The sequence below is a fragment of the Cyanistes caeruleus genome, chromosome 2 (genome assembly GCF_971803275.1).
Source record: "Cyanistes caeruleus chromosome 2, bCyaCae1.hap1.1, whole genome shotgun sequence".
NCBI classification, from domain to species: domain Eukaryota; kingdom Metazoa; phylum Chordata; class Aves; order Passeriformes; family Paridae; genus Cyanistes; species Cyanistes caeruleus.
In genome coordinates this window covers 9,271,761-9,295,179 of record NC_141702.1, presented here as the reverse complement: position 1 = coordinate 9,295,179, position 23,419 = coordinate 9,271,761, and the positions used below count along the sequence as shown (strand labels likewise).

The 23,419-nt window shown below is 39.7% G+C and overlaps 1 protein-coding gene across 2 annotated transcripts; it reads left to right on the top strand.

Moving 5' to 3' along the window:
* Window positions 1-879: 879 nt before the first annotated feature.
* Window positions 880-12,847, top strand: TDRD15 (tudor domain containing 15). 2 transcript variants are annotated; one of them, XM_086875702.1, is made up of 4 exons: window positions 1,092-1,257; window positions 2,395-2,469; window positions 4,108-4,469; window positions 4,693-12,847. In XM_086875702.1, the coding sequence occupies exon 4, from the start codon at window positions 4,719-4,721 to the stop codon at window positions 9,987-9,989; it is 5,271 nt and encodes a 1,756-aa protein (XP_086731828.1). In that variant the 5' UTR covers window positions 1,092-1,257; window positions 2,395-2,469; window positions 4,108-4,469; window positions 4,693-4,718; the 3' UTR covers window positions 9,990-12,847. The 2 variants fall into 2 exon arrangements, with proteins under 2 accessions (XP_023778431.2, XP_086731828.1); XM_023922663.2 differs by having other exon boundaries at window positions 880-1,257; window positions 4,108-12,847.
* The last annotated feature ends 10,572 nt before the right edge of the window (window positions 12,848-23,419 follow it).

Genomic DNA, 23,419 nt, shown 5'->3' with positions numbered 1-23,419 from the left:
TGGTTTTATCTTCCCTCTCTAAATGTGCTAATGAAGCCCATTCTTACATAACTGCCTAATTAGACAATTGTAAAATCTGATCATCTGGCACAAAGCAAAAACATAGATAAACTATGTTTATCTATCCAGAAACATCTTATCCATAAACATGAAATTGAAGTTCCATTAATGATAGACCTCCATAATCTTTGTTCTGAGTAGCTCTTACAAATATTTGACCCAGATAAACACGATGATTTACCTGCAAAATCAAATTTAAAGGTCATGTAAATTTCAGGGTTAGTCCAAGTAGCTACAATACCACTTTAAACATATATTATACAGACTTGAATATAATAGCTCTCTTTGGGAATCACTGCATCTCCAAGTATTGCAAATTCAGCTTTTCTCTCCCTTAACTTTACAAAGTGTAACTATGGTGTAGTAATGCTGACGTTTTTGGAAAACAGGGAAAAAATTGGAGATAAACCCTTAGAAATGCTTATACAAAGCTGAACTCTTTCAAGAGTGCTATCAGTTACAGACATACCATCACGTTGATATTTGTAAGAGAATACTTCATACCAAGTTTTCTTGTGACCACCTCAGCTCATACTCTTTGTAAAATAACCTCAAATAAAATAAAGAGGCAACACTGCCTCCAAGCCCCTGGAAAAAAAGAAAATTAAAATCTGATATACACGTAAATACAAGCGGGACAGCACTTTGCACTCTGTTAAGATGCACTTTTCTCAGCCTAGAGCATTTCTTTTTGCTAACAGGAAAGAGTAAGAGATCTCAAACCCTCTTCAGGCAGCTCCAGGAACTCTTATGACCCACAGGCACTCTTCTCAAAACTAACGTGACATCTTAAATATACGACACCTGCAACGTGCAAACGCAAATAGCAACCAGGGCGCAAGCAAGTAAATAAAGCACAGCTGCAGAAGTAAAGGGAGTCAGGCCGCAGTGCCCCGCGGGCCGGCGGGACCGGGACTCGAACCGGCGGCACCTGTCTCACCGCGGGCTCTCCAGAGCCGCGCGCCAGAGGCGCGCCGGTCGCGGGCGGTGCCGCTGCGCACGCGCGTTCACGGGGAGCACGTTCCAGCCGCGCTTCGCGCCGCCATTTTGGGCGTGCGGCGCTGCCGAGTCCCGCTCGGCGCTGCCGCCCGCGGGCGCTGAGGCGGCTGCTGAAGGGCTCCGGCCTCCGCTCCCCGATCCCCCTTGGCGGCCGCAGCCTCTGCCCGAGCTCGTCTGCCCGTGCCCGGCTCCCTTCAGGTGAGTGCCGTGTCAGACAACACCGGTCAGAGCACCTGCTTTGGAGCACAGGCAGCTGAGCCTGTATCTTGTATCCTGCATTTGGTTATATATAAAAGTCCTTTTGTTATGGCACGAGTTGTCTATAAGCTAGTGGTGCATAATAGAAATATGCATATTGATGGCTGAAGAGTTGCAAGCAAATGTGTGATCGCTCCTGCTTAGAAAGTAGGTGGAAGGTGTCTGTGTGGTGTTCCACTGACTGGTTTGGTTTTCGGAGCTTCAGTGAAGAAAGAATAGCCAGACTGTGTTGTTAGGGGCATAGATTCAGTTTTGTAAATATTTTTTTTCTTTTGTAATCTTAAGGTTGTAGTTTAGCTAAGTATGAGGAACTTTTCCAGGGTGTGTTTATTAGGCAGGAGGAAGATTTAGAGAATCACAGAATGGTTTGTGTTGGATGGAACTTTAAAGTTCATACAGGTTCAACCTTTTCCCATGACCTTCTACTGGACCAGGTTGCTCAGAGTCCCATTCAGCCTGGCCTTGAACACTTCCAGGGGTGGGGCTTCCACAGCTTCTCTGCACAACCTGTTTCAGTGCTTCACAATAAAATATTTCTTTGTAATGTCTAATCTAAACGCACTCCTTTTTAGTTTAAAGACATTCCCGCTTTCCCTATTGCTCCATGCCCTTGTAAAAGGTCCTTTTCTAGCCCTTTTAGGTATGGTAAGGTGCTGTTAGGTCTCTATGGAGCTGTCCCATTTTCAAGCTGAACAACCCAAGTCCCTTAGCCTGTCTCCATAGGAGAGATGCTACAGCCCTTTCATCATTTTTGTGGCCTCTGCTGGATTTGTTCCAGCAGGTCCATGTCCTTCCTGTGCTGGGTACCCCAGAGCTGGATGCAGCACTGCAGGTGGGGTCTCAGTAAGGCAGGGCAGAGGGACAGAATTCCCTCCCTGGACTTGCTGCCCATGCTGCTTTTGATGCAGGTTGTGTTTGGCTTCCTGGGCTGTGAGTGTACAATGCTGGTTCTTGTTGAGCTTCTTGTCAATAAACACCTCAAAGACTGTATCCTCAGGGCTTCTTTCAGTAAGAGTAGTACAAGAATTTAGTTTACGTGTATTTTTCTAATGATTTTTCTACCCTCTTTCTTTATAGATACAGACTTGTTATTTACTGGGCCGTGTTTCCTTTAGACTTGTTACAAATGAGTAAGCCTTATGAGGCAGAAAGGTGAGTAAACAACAAAAGGCCATTTTGTAAACTGTAAATGTGGCTGTGTCAGTGTGCTGCTGTTACTCAGGCTGTGTGTGATAACAGATAAGCATTAATGCACAAATTGTTTTATGTTATGTGTTAGTGCAAATAGGGCATAGTTCCAGTAAAGGGGGAAAAAAAAGGGAGCAGAGTTTCAGTCAGGCCCCTCCAAAAGTTTAAATCTCTGTAGTGATCAGATGTTCCAGGCAGACAGAACCAATTCCTTTAGGTTGTTTTCTTTTATTAAAAGCACCCAAATTTTCACTTTCTTTTATAGGGGAAGGTGGAACAAAAGGGCCTTGTTGAAACAGGAATTTGTCAGATCTAGGTTTGATGCTTCTTTTATTTGGAGGGGTTATTTTTTTGGTGGCCAGTGGTTTTGGTTTTTTGGGTTTGTTTCTTTTTTGTTGATTTTAGAAGTTATGCATGCTTCATCCTTCTTCCCTACTGCTTTCCAGTAAGGATGCTCATTTATCTATTAGATTGTGGGGTTGTTTTTTTTAATTTTTTAAAATTTATTTAATTTTGTTTGTTTGTTTTTTTATTTTTAAAATTTTTTGTGAACTAGAATGATGCGGTTCAATATCTTTTCTGAAGACAGGTTGTGTGTTCACTAGCCATTTCATGTATGCTTGTGATGAAAACTATCATGGTAGTTTCACTGAAGATTAAGTGGGATAAGAGGGATTTTGTCCTAAAACCTTGTAGTTGAAACTGAAAGTTTCAGCTTTACATAAAAATTCATAAATCAAGGTTGTCTTTGTCCATACTATCCTTTAGTATTTATTGAGTATTGAGTCTTTGCATTTGATGTTGTCTACCTCAAATTACTCTGTTAGAACAGCAGTTCATTTAATGGAATTGATTAAATTATGGTCATACACAGCCTTTTTAAACAGTGTGAAGTCACAGTTTTACTGAGTCACTGACATGTGAATTGAACAGGAAGTTGAGCTTTTATCAAGATTGGATTATAGATCAGAAAAGTACCTGAATGTTCTGAAGATACTTAAACTGTCAGAATTGGAGTGTTGAGACTATGTAAAACACAGCTGGCACGGTTGTTACTTGATGAGCAGTGGAGAAATGTTGCACATAAATGATAATCTCAGTATGTCCTTGAAATTACCAGAACCTTAAATATGAGTTGGTACAATTGGGACAGACAGCCAGAGTAAACAGTAGAGTGTGGAGCTATTAATTGTTGGTGATTTGAAGTGATTTAGACAGAAAAAGGGTGCGTAGGGGATGAGTTGTTGGTCCTTTACATATTGTAAGGAAAGTGGAACAGACTGGAATACCTTGGTGTTAGTGTGGGAGCAACATTTTGGTTAAAAATTCATTTCAAGTGATAAAACCAGTCTGTAGCCATGTGAGTGACTCCAGAGATACTTTTTTTTTGTGTTACCTGAGCATGTCTTTACTGAGGGAATTGTGTGGAATGTATCCCAGTTGCCTAAAACGTGACATTTTTTAATGTTCAGTATATGTTTTAGCCAGAATTTTAATAATACACTGTTAAACCATTTTGAAAACAAATATCATGTAAGGAATTAATTGCAAAGAAAAAAATACAGAAAATTATGAAGATGATCATACTCCTTTTCTTTGCAGACGGGATGGAATCTCTGACTCCTTCACCAGACTCAGTAGATAAGAAATTGAAGATAACTCATGTAGAATGCCATCCTGAGTGCTTGGTTATAGTGTTCCAGGCTCAATACAACACAGGGTGCGAGCTTGACTATTACATACTACAGAATGAAATACAACGTGTGTTCAAAGTAAAAGATGATGTCTGTGTTGGTGGATCTTGCTTGGTGGAAGACACAGAAGGAGAATGGCATAGAGGAAGAGTTCTGAGAAAGAAAGGGAACATCTATGAGGCTTTTCTTATAGACACTGGACATGTGTTGGCTGTTGAGGAAACACATCTTGCTGCTGCTTGTGATGAATTGTTTCAGCTGCCTCCGAAGGTGATTTTGGGTGTTTTTGCAAGCATACTTCCTCTTGGAGAAAGATGGGGTCCAAAAGCTGTTAACTATTTTTCATCTCTGGTAGGATTACAGATTACAGGTCATGTGAAGGCTGTTACACCATATCAGCTGTTTATTCTAGAAGTGCCTAAGATTATTACTGAGGTTCTTGAACTTCAGCTAGGTAAATTTATTGATGGAGATTCATTTTGTCTTGTTGTAGAAACTTTAAGAGCATTGCCCCAAGGAATGCTTTGTAAGAGAATGCCACAACTGTTGAAGCAGAAGTATCCATTCAGGGAGTTACTGACCTTAAATAATTCTGAGAAACCAACAGATTTTTGGCATGTTCCAGATCAACTCTTTCCATGTCTACCTGTTGGCAGTAAAGAAAATGTAAAAATAACCAGTGCGGTAAGCCCAAATAAATTTTATTGTCAGATACAGAAATGGCAGAAAGAGCTGGAATGTTTGACAGGAGCTATGGATTTGTACTATGAAGCTCTTGTTGGAGAAAATACCACATCTTGTGATAGTTTAGGGCTGCTCTGTGCTGCCAAGAGACAAAATGGACAGTGGCATAGAGGAGTGATAAAACAACTTCTCTCTGACTACGTGGAGGTCTGGTTTATGGATTTTGGCATTATTGAAGCTGTGCCACCTAGTTGTATTCGGAAACTGAAAGCTGAGTTCATGATATTACCAATGATTTCATTTCCATGTGCGCTGTCTTGTTTTGGTAGCCAGGATGAAGCAGTAATAAAATTTCAGCTCAAGGAACTTACACAAGCCTTAATAGGACAGACCTCTGTGTGTGTCCATGTTGATTTATACAATGACACTGAACGCTTGTATTATATAACTCTGCAGAAACAAAATCCTGCAATTAATGCTGAGCGTCCAGAAAACCAGAATGAGACAGCTGCACCATGTGTCTCCCTTTTGGAAACAAAAAACAAAAGTATTGCACTAAACCACAAACTAAGTCCAGAGAGAAACAATTCATCTAAGAATTGCTCTGGAAGCAAAGATACAAAACCCTGCCTACGTGAATGGGACATTTCTTTCTCCAGCCACTGCAAGAGAGAAGAGATGCAAGTAAACTCTTTTTATGGAGCTTTTGTAGTATATGTTGTAAATCCATCTGACTTTTGGATTCAAACGTGTAGATTCCAGAATGAGTTTCAGGCCTTGATGAAAAACATTGCCTGCACATACAGTAAATGTAGAGATGAAGAGTTGGTCCTTAAAAAGCCAGAACCGGGGTTGCTGTGCTGTGCCCGGTATAGCAGGGATGGGTGCTATTACCGGGGTGTTGTCACGAAAGTGTTTCGTGTTAACATTATGGTTTACTTTTTGGATTTTGGAAATTCAGATACAGTACCTTGTCACTATGTGAAAACATTGCTTCCCGAGTTTTCTGATTTACCAGCTTTAGCTATGTGTTGTTCCCTTGCTTGCACGTTTCCTGTTGATGGCGTGTGGGTTAAAAAAGAAACTGATTTCTTTAAAAACGTAGTGTTGAACAAACCACTGCTGCTTCATGTTGTTGGAAAGCAAAATAACAAATACGTTGTTAATGTGCAGTGTCATTCTGGTTTCCTGCAAGGAAATGTTGCTGCCTGTATGGTTCAAGCTGGTTGCGCTGAATATCGGCTAAAGCCACCAGATTCTGTTCGAAGGGCAGCAAAAAAGCGGCACAGCGGGAATCACCTTAAATGTAAAAAAGAAAAAATCAATGCAGAGAAGACCAGTAATATTTGCAAAAATAAGGTATCTGGAAATGGAGATGTACTTCAGAAGGAGAAATCATTAAAGGTCCTGTCAGTGCCTAGAGAACCTTCTGTGCCATCCTGCTCAGGAGAAGCTGCTGTCTCTAAAATTCATAAATCAGTATGTGAGGAAAAGTTAGTTTATAAAGATCTTGTGTTTAAACCAGGAGCAGTTTATGAAGTGGTGTGTTCTTGTATTTATTCCCCAGCAGATTTTTCATGTCAGCTGCAAAGCAAATTGCCAGAGCTACATAACTTAATGGGACAAATTCAGACTTACTATAAAGATCATACCAGTCCCTACAAAACTGGACAGGTTGCCTGTGTTGTTAAGCATCCCAAAGATGGGAAGTGGTACAGAGCAACTGTTGTGCAGCAGGTATCTACAAATGAAGTTGATGTGGTTTTTGTAGACTATGGTTATCGGGAAAGAGTTTCACTTAAAGATGTTCAGGGTGTTCTTCCAGATTTCTTAACTCTAGAGAGTCAAGCCTTTCGATGTGGACTTAAAAATGTAATCTTAGAGACTGACTCACTTAATTGGTCTGAAGAAGCGCATAGAAAGTTTGAAGACTTCATTTCTTCTAGAGGACCACTTATTTGCACCATTTATGCTCTTGTTCTTGTGAGCCGCAACTGTTTATGCAATGTAGTTGATTTACAGACTCCACTCACTAGTGCAGAGGAATTCCTCAGAGAGCATGGTCTCACCCAATCTGAATGTGTTGGTCTGAGAAACCTTTCATCTTTGGGTTCTCTGTATAGTTTTTGCTATTCGTCTTTTAATATAAAAATTGGAAGTGAGGAGGAGGTTTATATAACTCACATAAATAGTCCTTCAAAATTCTATTGTCAGCTTAATCGAAATATCGAAACTCTTGAGGCATTGATGAAGAAGGTTGGTGACGTAAGTAAAATGTCAAGTAATGCAAATTATCATAGCAATACACGACTATGTATAGCCAGGTATGTGGAAGATGGTCTCTTTTATAGAGCTTTGGCTTTTCCTGTGGAATCAACATCCTTTCTGTGGGTTGACTATGTGGATTTTGGAATTAGGAGTATGGTGGAGAGAGACCAGTTGATGCCTATTCCAGATTCTGCCACTGACCTACTATTCACACCCATGCAAGCTATTAAATTCTATCTGTCAGATCTTAGGGGGACAGAATTTCCAACAAGAATTACTACATGGTTTGTGAAAACTTTCCTTGGTAAACTGCTGAAGGCTGTAATTTTATCCAGAGAATCCGATGGAAAGATTGTTGTGGAGTTGTATGATGGACAGCTCAAAGTAAGTCAGAAAATTAAAGAAAAAGTATTGGAAGAGTTGGCACAGCAAAACCGTACAGAACAATTTAGAGGTAATGAAGGAGGGATATGCCACATGAAAGATGACAAAGAAATTAATAAAGTAAATGTTAAAGATCCTGAAATACTTAAATTGAAAACTGAAGTGAAATGCCAAGTCTATGATGAATATTACCAGGCAGATACTGATGAGAATTTTGGAGATGAAAAACAAACTGCATGTAGAACATCAGAGTTGTGTAGTGGATTCTCAAAACAGCAAACTTCACAGGACAGCAAAGAGCAAGGTTTTAGAAATATTTTCAGTGCTCTTCTGGAGAACGGAGAAGAATGTTGGATTGGGCAACCTGCTTCTCACTCACTCTCTTATTCTGCTTTACGTTCAAAGGAAATAATAGTTAATGCTCTCTCTGAATCTCACAATGAAAGAACAAATTGTACAGGTCAACAGGAAAGGAGTAATAAAAATATACCTACATTAATCAGTCTTCCTCAACGTGATATCCATGTGAATACTGAAGTAGTAGGTTATATTTCTCATATAAATAGTCCATCAAGTTTCTATGTTCACTTTGCAGAGGATGAAAACTTAATAATAAAACTAGCAGACGATTTAAATGAAAGCTTGGAGAATAGAGGTTGGGAAAATTGCTTAAATGAGCTCGTGGTAGGGGATCTCATTGTTGCAGAGCATGACGCTGATTGTTTTTACTATAGAGCAGTTATTAAAACTCTGAAACCAGGAAATTCCTATGAGGTAGAATTTATTGACTATGGTAATGCTGCAGTTGTAAGTTCATCACAAATCTGCAGGATCCCAGAGAAGTTCTTAACTCTGCCAAGGTTTAGTGTTCATTGTTTCCTTAGCAGTGTGAAAAGTGTTCCTGGTGGAAGCTGGACTAATGAAAGTGCTGCTTATTTTGCAAGAACTGTAAGTGACAAGCCAGTAGCTTGCAAGTTCTTACAGCAACATGGAGAAAAATGGGAAATAGATGTAATTTGTGATGGAGAGTCTTTGTCTAACAGCCTTTCACATAAAATAGACAGCATAAAGTGGAAAAACACATCATGGATATTTGCTTTGGAAAATAAGCCTAAACAAAATGGTGATTCTCGAAAGTCTAAGAATAGTTTAGGTGGCCAAAATAAAACCAAGGCTGCTGGGATGAAAAATCCTGTAAAACCCTTAAGTCTCCTTCATCAGGTTTTAAATTCTGGACAAGTAGAAGCAGCAGAAGTAGTTAATGTTTCAAAGAGTGGAGAATTTTATGTACAGTTACTTAAAAATCTGCAAATGCTACACAAATTAAATGTAATTCTTGACAAAGAGGCACAAAGAAGTGATTTGCTTAGAGTGGATGACATTGAACAGGGGCTGGAATGCATTACACAATCTGAAAAGAACTTAAAATGGTATCGATCAGAAGTGATAAAGAAATTTGCCAGGGAAAAGTTAATGCTAGTTTTTTTCATGGATTATGGCATGTGTGAGATGGTATCCTTAAATAATGCAAGGATGCTCAGTGAGGACATTAAAAGTATTCCTAAACAAGCTGTTTTTTGTAGGTGGATTTGTTTTAAAAACCTGAAGAAAATTCACTTAGGCCATGTAGTAAATGCACTCCTGAATTGTGAAATAAGGATCTTGTTTTTGAGATATTTGAAATCATCTGGTATCTGGGAGGTGGATGTTTTAGTAGGAGAAGTTACACTTCAGGAGTATTTGAACCAGCTCTTAGGTCATTGTTGGGCAATTGTTGGACCAGAAAAATGTAGTAATACAAACTGTAAGGAGTTAGATACATCATTCAAGATAAATTCAGTGATGTGGATGCTGCTGCGTAGTGGCAGAATGTATCCTGGGTATGCAACTGCAGTTACTGATCCTTCAAACTTCAGCATCCAGTTTGAAGTCTTCTTTGACTGCATGCGAAACTTGTCCTTGCTGCTCTCTGACCTTCCTGACAACTTGCCAGCTCTGCCAGAGGAACGTGTGACACCTGGTGCTAGCTGCTTGATTGAGTTTGGGCAGGAAGCAGAGTGGTACAGGGCAGAAATTAGAGAAGTAACAAGTCAGTCTGTTGTTCTTACATTTATTGATTATGGCTTTCTGAGGACTGTCCCTTATTCTGATATCCATAAACTTAAAGTTGTTCCAGAAAGTCTCTTATACTTGCCACGCTTGGCACACTCTTGCTCTTTGCATGATACAGCTCCTGGTAAGGGGGAACACTGGAGTGAGGAAGCTATACTTCTGTTTCAGAACCTTCTTCATAAACCAGGTCTGGTATTTAATTTTATCCACTATGGCTCTGAAATGAAGTTAGAGGTAGATGTTCTGTGTGAGAATAGCAATCTATCTGATGCCTTAATTGCTGCAGGCCATGCAGTCTGCTCTCACAGTAGGTGCTGTCCCATTCCAGTTGACAGACTCTAATCAGAAAAAAAGAATTGCAAATGAAGTGGCCGAATTCTAGTTACTATGCTTCCCTTTGTGAACCAGAATATAATTATGATGAAAATTCTGATTTTGCTGACAGAAGTTGGGCAAAGAAGAGAAACAAAAAAGCTTTTTGAAGCACAGCATTAGCTATAAAAAAAGCTTCAAAAAAGGGAGTGTGGTAAAGTGGCTGCTGGAATACCATTAACAAAGGATATGAGTTTACAACACTGAAAGGAAAGAAAACCTACAAAAGATGGACAGTACTGTGAGGATGTTGGGATTTTTTCAACATTACGAAGACAAGAAAAGTAACGTCATAATGCAGAGTAAATCTGCTACCAGAAGCACTGCTGAGACTTGTGATTCTCATTTTCTTCAGTCTGGAGAGTGTGTGAAGAAGCTACTGTCAAAGAATTAGTTTATCACTAATAATCACTAGGCTGCAGTTAGAAAAGCATTACTTCAAAGCAAAATAAAGAACCTTTTTGTAGGAATGTTCTTGAAGTTTTTGTATGTATATATATAATTATTTGCAGTAACATCTGGTTTACAGTGGTGATATCTCCATGTTTTGGATGTTCTGAAAACAAAAATGCCAGACATACTCTTTTCTTTGTTTCTGATTCCAGAGTTTCCATGTGAGAAAAGTTTTAGCATTTACTATGATTAAGCCAAAAACCTGGATCCCCATTTGTTGGAGAGACATGTATTAAGTTGTTTTCAATTAGCTCTTGATGTACAGATGCCATTGCCCCTTCTGAAGGTTCTCTTGGTATCTGAGTTGCATCATTTTGGGATTTTTCACTGCTAAGTGCGTGTGTTCCCCTGATATCTCTCCTTGATCTTCCTCCCCATCTGCCAGAATGAGGAGAGGGAGTTTTTCCCAGGTGTTTAGTCAATACTCTGTAAAGTCAAAATATTCTTTGTATCTTAAAAGAAAACATTCAGAATCTTTTTTTTTTTTTTTTTTTTCTCTTTTGTGGGAGGAGGAAATTTCAGAACTGAAAAGTGATGGCAATACTGTGTATCTTAAAAGGGTTGTTTTTTTTTTTTTCAGCATCTAGTCTGAAATGGTAAGAATTTGTCAGCTGTTTCTCTGATTTACTTGTTTATTTATTTTATTTTTTGCCCTCACCTCCTTCCTCAGTTGTTCGGACAAAGTATGAAGTGTCCTGAAGCAATGAGGGGTTTTCTTTGAATTCTCTGTGTTTGTTTGAATTTCAGTGAGAAAATGAATACAGCCCTAATGATAGACAACATATCTTAAGACACCTCTAGAGGTAAACAAGATACAACAGCACACATCCCCTTTGCCCTCCTGCCACCCCCGCCCTCCATATGAGATGTATTTATTCCATGTGAAAACCTAAAAGCTTTATCAGGAAACCAGTTTTTTTTTATTTTTTTTTTTATTTTATCAGTAAGAGGGACATGTCTGGGAAAATGAAATAAATATGAGGTGAGACAATGTCAGTTGATCTTTACAGGGGTCACTCTGCTGATGAATTCTTGAAGCTTATAATATTTTCATTGTACAAGTGAAAAATACCCATTACTAAAAAATCAGAAAATGTGTAAGATAAAATTTCTTAAGTAAATACTAGTGTCAGTAGTGTTATGTTAATATAGTGATTAGAAAAAAGGGGTGGGGGTTGTAACCATTTGTGATTGTTTTCTTTATATTGCACTGTTGTTTTGTATTTCAGAATTTCAAGATTTTCCTGCTTAAAATTGTAAGCTTACCTGGCACATTCTTTGTCGATAGTTAGACATACTGCTGGCTGTTAGTATAAACCACAAAGGTTGTATTGTGCAACATTACTCATGTTGTGATGACTTTACACTTGCTGTGCTGGTTCATTGTAGTGCCACGTAGAGGCACTGACATTTACGTGTTAATTAACACTGATTCTAACTTCTGGCTGTCTTTCAGTTGGAAAAGTAGGATCTTGGACATCTGTTCTTTTTAAAAATCATTTGGGATACCCTGAATGCAGTTGTGTTGTGTATAGTAATACGCTACTTGCATGTTTTAAGTTAGTTTTTTTGCTAATGTATATTGTACTTTAACTTGTGTATAGTTGTAGAATATTGCTCTTCTAATGTTATAAAGTGGAGCCTAGAAATGATGTATGAATAAGAAAAAATAAACAGCTGTGTGTACTATTTTTATGTTCTACAAATTGCAAATGTTAGATTTATTTGCAAGAACATGTGCTTTGTTTTCAGCTCGTAATGAGACTAGCTCATAATTCCTTTACTGAAGGTTTGATATTCAAAATGCTTCATGTAAAAATCAGATAATTTAAAGTATTTCAGGATTATACTGCCATCTGTAAATACAAAGAATGTCTTGTTGCCTCTGTTGATACAGATTCTCAGAAGTGCATTAAAAGGATGTGTTATGGTTGTTAGATTAAGTTGCTGGGAGGTCTGGCTGTGTTTTTTATGCCCAGTCTTTCTCTGGTGTGTACCTCTGCTGTTACAGCATTTTTCTTGTAAGAAGGAGAATCTATACTCAGAACCTAGTTTGAATGAGTTGTCAATTATTTAGGATGTAGAAATTTAGGTGTATTTTCCTGTTTATTTTAGAGTGAGCATAATGCTGAACAAATGCAGTACTTTGTGTAATAGTTTTTAAATTGTTTTGCTAAGATTTAATTTGTAAGTAATGCTGGTGATTTTTTTTTGGTAGTTTTGTATTTATTTATACTGTATCATTGATCACTGTGATTATTTTTAATCGATGAAAGTGATAGAGAACCAGTTTCATTTTTCTGGAATTCGGACTGTTTATGTGTATACTGCCTTTTTGTCATGAATAAAATAAAATGAATACTAAGAATAATAAATCAAATGCTTATCTCCTCTGTGTAACTTCCCTGCCTAAGACATTCTGAAGTTTTCTGTGACCTTTGCTGTTGCTGAGTGCATTGGAAAATATCTGAAGCTACATCAGTATGTGCTGCATGTTCCAAGAGGAAGTACCTCTTGCTGATTTTGCTGAACATTTTTGGCTGATTTAGGAATAACTTTGCACTACCTCCAGAGGAGGTACATCTTAGTACCTTAGAAATACCCAAAACCTTGCTTTGACTATTCAGAAGGGATCAGGGTACTTCCCTGGCAGATTGTGTTGTCTCGCACTTAGAGACAACTCCTGTGCTGACACTGCAAAGTCTGTGTGCTACATGGAAGTACAAGAAGAGGGCAGAAGAGACTTCTTTCTCAGCCAGGGAGTTGTCTCCTGATCCCTTCTGAATTGTCCTGGGGAACAGGGATTCCCAAAAAAAACCCAGCTCTGATAATGTAAAAAAGCTTTACTGGCTGATTTTAGAGTGGGAATAGCAGAGACTAGGAAAGCCACCCCAATTACAGCTGGGAATAATTTTAGCATCCAGTGTGTGCAGGGCAGCAGGAAACATTTGACATGGGAGAAGTTTTTGATACCATCTTTACTGCTCTCCTGATTGCCCCAGGAGGTGTGTGTAAGGTGGCAGTGTCCTTAAAGGCACGCAGGGATGTGCTCCTGCCTGTGTGTGGGAGGTGGATCGTTCTGATGGATCCTGGGAGCTGCTCTGGCACCTGCTGGCCCTGCGCACTCAGGGCTTGCTCCTGCTGCTCCTGCAGGGACCACCCTGCCCTTAAATGTCCCCTGAGTGAAGATTAATCTGGAGAGAAACATTTTAGCGGGGCCTGTTGGAATAGGACAGATTTTAAACTAAATGAAGGTGTACTTAGAGTAGATACAAGGAAAAAGGTTTTTTGCAGCTTGGGTGGTAAAACACTGGCGCAGTTCGCTCAGAGAGGTGGTAGGTGCCCCATCCCTGGGGACACTGGAGCATGTCCCAGAGCAATCTAATCTAGTTGGAGTTGTTCCTGCAGGGGCATGGGACTAGGCAAACCTTACAGGTCTCATGATGATTAGGTAGAATAGGAGAAAAAGTTTGGAGATGCTATTTTAGGGGACTCCTGATACAAGAAACTGGTGGCAAATTTCTGTTATCTGCAGAGAAATAGATGCTGTATTTGTAGGCTGGTTATTCAAAAGCACCTAAAAATGCACATTTAAGTTAATGCTTGCTAAATTTCTATTTCTCAATTGTTTACACACAGCTTAAAATCTCATCTTTTTTTAATTTCTCTTCAAGAATCAATTTTTCAATCGTAATAAACATTGTGAAACAAAATCATGGAAATATTTAGTCAGCTCTGAATGGACTTCAGGGATAGCTATCTTGATTCCTGCAGTTTTAATAAGAAAGTTTCTAGGGCTACTGTGTCTAGATCTGCATAATGAAGGAATTAAAATGGTGATTGCAGCATAATTTTTAGTGAGCAGTAAACATTAGAAATCCTACTGGGTGACCCTGAAATATAATTAGGCCTAGTTCTGTGAAATTATTTTCCTGTGAATATAAAGAAATGGAATAAAAGTCGGGTTTAAATGGGTTTAATATTCTTTTTATTTTTGTACTTTAAAGGAATACCAAGGTGTTAAGAGGGAAAACACTATTTGACAGACTTTGATTCTGATTAATTCTTTAGTGTTTAATCACCTGGATTTCATAGGAGTTTGAACTTAACGCATAATATATGATCAAGCCCTTTAATTATGTTCATTTTCTTTTAAGCCATGGAGGCATTGATCTCTAATCTGACATTCCATATAACATGGAATTTCACTTATTTTTGCATTAAGCCAGTATTCCCCCTTCTGCCTCCAAGGGTTCAAGCCTTCATCTCTCATTTCCCACCTTCAAGCTAAAAGCTTGGTACCCTCTTGAAGCTGTTTTACTGTACTAAAAAGTATTAAAGAGCTGTGATATGTCTCTCTAACCACAGGAGTCAAGCCTAGTAACTAGACAATTTCTTGAGCAGGGGAAAACCTTTGCTCCAGTTTCTCCTCAAAGGAATTCTTAAGCATTTTGATATGAAAAAAGTCATTGATGAAACAACTCTGGGAGCAGATATTAGTAGTTTCATAATCCTGGCATGTTCACTGCATTTTGCATCCTTTATTTCCCCGAATTAATATTGGATCCTTTTCAGCAAACCAGGACACCTTCAGCAAGAGAGAGCAAATGGCTGATAGCTCTTGGATTAAACCACACTCCTGAAAGAAATTAAAAACAAAAGTAAGAAAAGGGAAAGACCAACTTTGGTCTGAAACAGAGAATTAACTTTGCATTTTCTTCATTGACTATACCAGCCTACTTCATGGTAGAGTGTATCCTCATTTTTTCTTTTTAAAGGATAAAGCATAGTAGGGTATGGGGCAAATTAAGCTTTAGTTTCATGAGGATCTACAGGTGTCCTGGTTTAGGGCAGATTTGGGAGAAAGCCTCCAGTGGGGTCCCCCCGGGAAGCAAACCCACGTGGCCCCTTTCTCCCACCCCCCAATCTGTTTGGGAAGAGATTTCTCTGAGAGAAATGGGAAAAACCTGTTTATTTCACAGGCACAGCACTACCCAGCACAAGAATGAACCATGTCAGATTACGAAACCTCTCGCCGTTCAGAAGAGATGACAGAATTCAGAGGGTCTCTTTCCTGGGGGTGTTGGCTCTGTTATCAGTCCCTCTGGCGCTGGAAAATGCCGCTGCCCAGGCTGGGCTCCCGGTGCTCCCCCGAGTCCCCAGTCCAGAGCAGGTTCCATTCGTTTCAGAAAAAGGGAAAGAAAACAGAGCAGAGCAGGAAGACCTCTCTGCTCTGGCTAGCTGGAAAGCCAAGGCGATCTGTCCCTTGTCTGTCTGTGCTGTAGTCAAAACCCCGTCCCGGGATGCGGGGGGAGCAAGTACAGTCTCTGATAACAGACTCGGTGCTTCTCCACTCACTCTTACTCTCAGATGAAATTTTAAGGATACAAAACCTATTTCTGGGCTAGGTGGACGAATGGGGATACAATTTAACATCACACTCACCCCAGCACAACAGGGCTGTGAATGAGCGGATGAAGAACCTCCCTGCAGCGTAAGTTGGCTAAAGAAGGGTGGTGTCTCAGGTGCCTTCAGGCAGGGTTTCTGCTTGGATGATTTCAGCATTTCTCCCTTTGGACTCATGAGTCATTAAGAGCGTATCCCAAAACATCTGCCCTGTGCCATGGGCTGTGGAATCTGCTCTGATAGCCAGATGAAAAAGTGAAGTGAAACTTACTAGGCATTATTTTGTGCCTAATGAGATGTAATGCCTTAAAAAGTTTATGGCACTAAATCCAGCAAAGGGTTTGTACAGTATCTAACATTTGGGTTTTGTGTCCCAGGCACAGGAACCTTTTGGGAATATGAAGGCCTCCTGTGGTCTGTATGGGGGAAAATCTGATCTCTCAATGTGGTATTTGAAACAGTCTACATGTTGGTTGTAGAAAAACATGAGGACAAGAATGTATTTTAAGTTTTGCACCCTTCCAGAGCAAAGTGCTTTGTGTGGAGTGTAAGTAGGGACATCTGTCTGTGCAGTTTTTCCCTGACCTTCACATCTGAAAATAGCTCATGCAACACAGCGAGCAGGGGTTCATAAAACATCCACCAGTTAAGATAATGCTCATTTTTCATACAGTGTGTACTGTTTACATCACTTCCTCAGCTGTTGCGAGTTCCAGGAACAAGTTCCTACTAAACCCAGAGCCACAACATGGGGAAAGCACCTACAAACTTACATTTCGAGAAAGAACAATTTCCCTTCTTTCTGAAGCTGTGCAGCAGTGCAGCAAGGCATTTGGGATTCCTTGTGCAAAGGAGGAAAGGTAGCCTAGCTGCTGAGGTACAGAATTAGAGAGATTAAGGTATGGGCTCTAAATGCTTGTTTCTGTGACCTGTTCATTACTTTGTCCACAGTAGAGCAGTTTCAAGAGGAGTGAATGAAAAGGTTACTTATGCCTTTATGGCTTGCTGATGGAAGGTATGTTTTTGGATACTGTCAAGCTGAAAACATTCGTTGTTTTCTAGGTGAATGATTTAACTGTTAAACTGCTGACTAGTGTTTGCTACCCTCTTCTCTGTCAACTCTTAAAAAAATAGGTTAGGAGCAATAGCCCATTTTTTATGCAGAGCAATCTCTCAGAGAAGCCTTTTCATAACCAGGGAGCCCTGAGGGGCAGAAAGAACATATGCTTTTTGGGTGCCTGTCCCCTAAAGGATGTCAGTTGAAAAAAGCCCATGCTTGGATTCCAGCTGTGTGTATGTGGGAGCACTCAGCTGGTGAGACTGATGTAGTTCAAGGCATGCTTGGGAGTATAGTTCCTGGTGCCTGGGGAACTGGAAAATCAGATAGGGAGGCAGCTTGTAATTGCAGGTGCCTGTAGGTACAGCAGCTGTTAAACAAGTTGTTTTAAATAACAAGTTTGAACCTGGACAATACAATTCTGCTTAATGCTTGCTGTAAGATTTCATTACATTTAGCCCATGCAACCTAATTCACACAGTTAGTTTTCTTCAGAAATATTTCAGTGTATTTTTAAAATAGAACTTACTGATGGTGGGATTTTTTTCCACCAAAAATTTATACTTTCTCATATCTGAGAATGGATTAGGAAGGTTGAGCTAGGGACCACTTTTGTGGAATGTGCACACACACAGGGCCAAGGGAGAGACACCTGCAATGTATAAAAAGCAAAAATCCTTCTAACATCATAACAATCCCATACAACAGTCCAAGCTGGAAGCTGGCTGGCTGCAAAACAGCTTTGCAGCAAAAAGGGAGGTGTATTCGAAATCGGGTATTTGTTCTTCTGATGGTTGAATGTGTGTGAGCAGTGTGCCTGTGTGGTAGGGGCATCTAGCCATAGGCTGGGCTGGGTTTAATCAGTCTTCAGCTGCCTAAACTGAAGGTACAGAGAAAACAACCAGACTCTTCTCAGGGGTGTGCAGTAGAAGAACAATGGAAATAACTTGGAGCAAGGAAAATTTCAGACAGATGCAAGGAGAACAGATGCAAGGAAAATTTCAGACAGATGCAAGTTATTGCCAATGAGATCAGATAAGCACTGACACAGTTTGCTTGGAGAGGCTGTGGCTTTTCTATTTTTTGGAGATACAAACCCTTGACTGAACATGGCCTTGGATAGCCTGTCCTGGCTTTGAAGTTGCCCCTGCTTTGAGCACAGGTTGCTGTCACAGATTACCTTGGAGCAGGAGTCACACCAAATGGCCTTGAGAGGTCCAGTCCAGGCTTGGTTACGCTTTAATAACTATTTTCTTGGATTAGGTGCAGCTGTCTTGTACACAGACCTGAGCTAGTTTTGGGTGATTTGGTTTGGGAACAGATGGTTTCTCTGCAGTAACTAAGCTTGGTTCCATTTTGGCAACTGGATTAGTGCTCAGTACCAGATTTGATATGGTACTCTGGCCAGCTGCTTCACATCCATAACAGTGATGCAGCACACAGGTAGTACAGACATACCCAGTTACCTTCCATGCCATTCTCCAAGTACAAACATCCTTTACCAGAACTACCAATAACAAGGAAACATCATTATTTGGTTGAACAATGTCAGACAATATACTAGAGTACCAAAAATCACTTTTCCTAGCTTCTTTCAAATTTCCACATCTTCTGGTATAATGGCTTTTCCCCAGCACATGCCTTCTACAGATCTATATGATTAAGAGAGTAAGAAAGGCTGAGCTAGAGGGATTTATTAATAAACAAGTAGCTTACTTTCACAATGACTGTTCCATCCAGACAATAAGAATTCACACTGAGTTTTTTTCCCTTCTCTGTTATTCTTACACCCTAACATCTAAACTAAGGTTTTCAATTTAAGGGAATGGACACTCACCTAATGTATGTCCTTGATACTAATAATCCTAATTTTTGAGTGGGTCATGTTTGTAGGATACCTTACATCATAATTATACTTTCTATATCTTTATCTATAAACAATGAAACCTTTTTAGTCACTTTTCACTTTGTAACCTTTCAAGAGAATTAAATTAGTTTGAAAAAGAAAACCTTGTTGAAGTTGGTAAGCTTATTAATGATGGTAAGGGTTAGATTTTTACAAAGAAAAATTACTGTTTACTGTATTTCAAAAAGGTTTTACTGTATGAAGAATAATATGATATATATAACTAGAATTAATGGGAGGAAATTAAAAATAATTTAAACTTCCTGAAAATGAGTTCTATTAGACTGTAGAATAAGTTCCCAGGGGAAGCTGTAGAAGGCTCATTATATGGCTTATTTAAAACTAGATTAGATGAAATGCCTGAAGGGAGCAAGCTCGGGTTGTTTCCTGTAAGGCTGAAGGAGATTACCTCAGTCGTATTTCTTCCTTCTGAAATATTTTATTCTGTGATGTCTTGGTAAGTCCTGTACATTTGTATGTGGGAATGTTCTGTAGGTACTCCTCTTTCTAAAATACTTCTGTGTGATTTTAAAAATTAACTTTTTTTCCTGTTTTAGGAGTTTATAGTCTTTGTACTGATATGTATCATGCTGACTGTGAGTAAAAACAATTTTTTAAATACATAAGCAGAAATAACTTGACAAAGGTAGAAGTGTGTGGATACAGATACTTCCTTAATTTTTCTTTTAGAGTTAGAAATTTACTGTTAAGGGCGATCTTTATAACCTTGACTCTGCATATCCATGAGTGGTCTGAAAGTTATTGTGATGCTTTCTCCTGTGCACAGGGGATGCAGCCCCTGGTGAGCCCATTGTGTGTTTTGTGTGCTGGGGGTGACCTCAGGCCATCTCCAGGGCTGAGCCACAGTAGCCACAGTTCCCCTGGGCCCGTGAGGGAGGTTACTGTGAAGCTGCTCTGTGAATGCCCAGATATGTAATATTATATATATTGTTTTATCATCCTCTGTGTCAGTGACTGTATTCCATACTGAGTGGAATAGCCCCAAAGTGAAAGGACGTGGAAGAATGGCTGTGCAGGCATTACTGAGTGGCTGCCTGGTTTTCTCACCTGCTATTCTGACAAGAGCAGGCCTGTGCAGTTTCAAAGACATTCTCTGTCCATTTTTCATGTGTATACATGAAAATTGTTCAAATTTTTTTTATTTTTTAATTCCTAACTTGGTCTCCATTATAAACTCATGATCTGAATTTTCCTTACTTGGATTTTTTACTTACAAATAGAGATAGTTTCTTTTACAGTGGCTTTAGAAAAGATTTTGTACTAAACAAAAGAATTCGCTGGTCTTTATTGTACTCTATTTGATTTTTTTTGCTAGTACTCAATCAGAATGGAAACTCTCAAAATAACTAAAAAGCCAGTGGTTTATAAATTTACAATTCTAGTGTGAATCTGAGGTATTTGCTCCAACAAGTTATGATTTGATAGCTGATGCCAAAGGGAGTGTAGACATTCATTTAATTTTGGATCATTAGGTCCAAAGCTGTCCTGGTGGTTATGGAACACTATTATTTTTGTCCCTGTCAAAACCAATGAACAGTTGTACTAGTGATTGGTTTAGCTGACCAAAGATGCTCAAAACAGAAGATTAATGATGAAGAGCTGGACCATGCACAGAATGTTTCAAGGGGAAATTAAGTTTAAGTTTGAAATATGTTTACGCAGAATTTGCATTAATGTTACAATGTAATTGCAATACTTTCATAAAGAAAAATACCTGTAGTTTATAATACATCTAAACAATTCATAGATTATTTGTTATTTTTTACTTGGAATGATTTTCTTTGGCCAGTAGTTATGTATGTCCAGTTCCTGTATACAAAAATATCTTCATCACCAGAGACTATATTGTCATCCACTACAATCATCATGCATGGCATGTGCACAAACGGGTTTTCTTAAAATTGTGATTAAATTTCATCACTTCCAGTATACTGCTAGATTAACTATCTGATTATACTGGGTTTGCATGGCAAGGTTTTGGCAGTGGTTGGACTACAAGGATGGCTTCAGTAAGAGGCTTCCAGAAATTCCCCCATGTCCAGCACAGTCAGTGTCAGGCAGCTCCAAAAAGGACTCACTGCTGGCCAAGGCTGGGCCAGTCGGGGATTGTGGCAGCACCTCTGGTAGAGTTAAGGGGAAAAGGGTTATTGCACAGGAGGCTGGAGAGAGGAGTGAGAATATGTGAGAGCAACAGCCCTGCAGACCCCAAGGTCAGTGCAGAAGGAGGGGCAGGAGGAGCTCCAGGCCCCAGAGCAGAGATTCCCCTGCAGCCCCTGGTGAGGCAGCTGTGCCCCTGCAGCCCATGGAGGTCCAAGGAGGAGCTCCAGATCCTCCTGCAGCCTGTGGAGGATCCCACAACAGAGCAGGGGGATGCCTGAAGGAGGCTGTGACCCTGTGCTGGACCCTAATCCTGGCAGGACCTGTGACTCTGTGGGGGACCCATGCTGGCACAGCCTGTCCCTAGAGGATTGCATCCTATGGGAGGGACAGATCCATGCTGGAACAGTTTGCACAGAATTGTAGTCCTTGGAAGGACTCGTGTTGGAGTCCCTCGAGGACCCTCTCCTTTGGGAAGGACCCCTCAGGGGGAGAGGAAGACTGTGAGGAGTCCTTCCTGAGGAGAAGGAGCAGCAGAGACAACGTGGGATGAACCAACCACAGCCTCATTCCCCAACCTCCTGCGAAAAAAGTTGAGGGTGGAATAGAGGGAAGGTATTTAAAAGCTTGGTTTAATTTCTCATTATCCTCTTCTGCTTTGATTTGTAATAAATTCAGTAAATTTCCCCAAATCAAGTCTGTTTGGCCCATGATGGTCACTGCCGAGGGACCTCTCCCTGCCCTTGTCCCAGCCCGTGAATCTGTCATTATAATTTCTCTCCCCCACCCAGCTCAGGAGGCAGTGACAGAGGTGCTCTCATGGCACCCCACCAGGATCAACCCACCTCACTGAGCTTTATTTGAACACCTCTCCTCTTCTAATTTTCTTTTTCTTTCAGCTCAGAGGTTGTCCCATTCCTTATTTTGAAATCTGCTATGAAATTCTTGGTTTCTGAGAGAAGATACTTGTAGAGTTTTTCAGTTTAAATTGCTCACTACCCTGTTAAACCCTTCTTAACATTTTTATCTGCCTGCTTGGGCTACTTTGGGATTGTATGTATTAAAACTGTGTGATCATAACAAGACACTGGCAAAAACAGGGTGTTAATCTGTGCAAAATTACCGACCTGGGAGGTAGAGATGAATAGCGTTGTATATTCACTACATTAGGGATATTGTTTCTACAACCCTGTTTTGCCCACTATTTAATAGTAACAACCTAATTTGAAGAAATGGCTTGAATGAGTAGGAAAGAGATTAAAATACTATGTTGAGCAGGCTGCAAAACGTTTCAATAAGATACATCTGGCCACCAGGTGGAGACTTTGCTTTAACTTTTCCTAAACCAAAGCTGCAAAAGAAGATATCAGCCTAAGAAGCCATTTGCACAAAAATAAAATAATCCCATTTATTTTCCAGGTCTTGTAGATAATTCTTGCAATGAAAAGTTTCCCAAGCTGATCTGAGGAGGCTAAGCCTTAATTCTTTGAAAAAAAAAAAAATAAGAGAAGCACAGAGTATAAGACTTAGCAATATATTGCTGAATTGTTTCATGAAATAATGGAATTTGCTAAAGTTAAATACGTTCTATCGCTTGATTCTTCCTTTTAAATGGCAGGGAATTGACCAATCTCGAATCATTGTCATTAAAAATGACCTAGTTATAAAAACTCTTTGGCCTTTAGAATTTGCAGCAGGTTTAAATAACATTTATCTTTGTGTAGCATAGTTAATAGCAAAGACATAATTGCATGCTTTTCTGTAAGTGGAAGTTCCTAAATGCAAATACTAATAGACAGTGTCATCTATAACAATCTGCAAATTTATGGAGGAAATTGGTTTTCCAGGCTAGCTATTTATTACTATGGAGGAGAGTAATATTAAATTGGAGCTCCACCATATTTCTTTACATTTTTATAGGATGAAGAGGTTTCAGAAAGAGGTGAGGACCCATTGCTCTGTAGCTAATCTGTCTGCAGAGTTTCAGTAATGGGGCAGGAACATAAAACATTTTTTCTTTTCTGATCAGCAATAATAACATTTTCCAGCTACAGACTAGTTGCAAAAGGGGGGGATATGTGAGTAAATCTGGGGGCTGCATTGCAAGTGAATAAAGGAAGTAAGAGGCTGTTACCATGAATCAGATGATTTTGTGCAAGAGTGTGTCCAAAAAAAAAAAAAAAGATGAGATGAGTTGATCTTGGATAGGTAAAAAAATCCATAGAGATATGGTTTAAAAGGGTGCACATGACAGTATTGTGTGACAGCAATGAAAGCTGCAGTCAGGTGAGGAATGAGGCTGGTGGCAGGTAGAGGGGTCTCAGGGATTCCAGCAGTACTCTGCGCTTCAGTGTGCTTAGTTTATTCCCTGGTTTTCATCCTGAAGACCTTTGGGCAAAAGAAGGGATGCCAACCCTGTTTCTGTTTTTGGCATATTCCATCAGCAGATACATCTGAAAA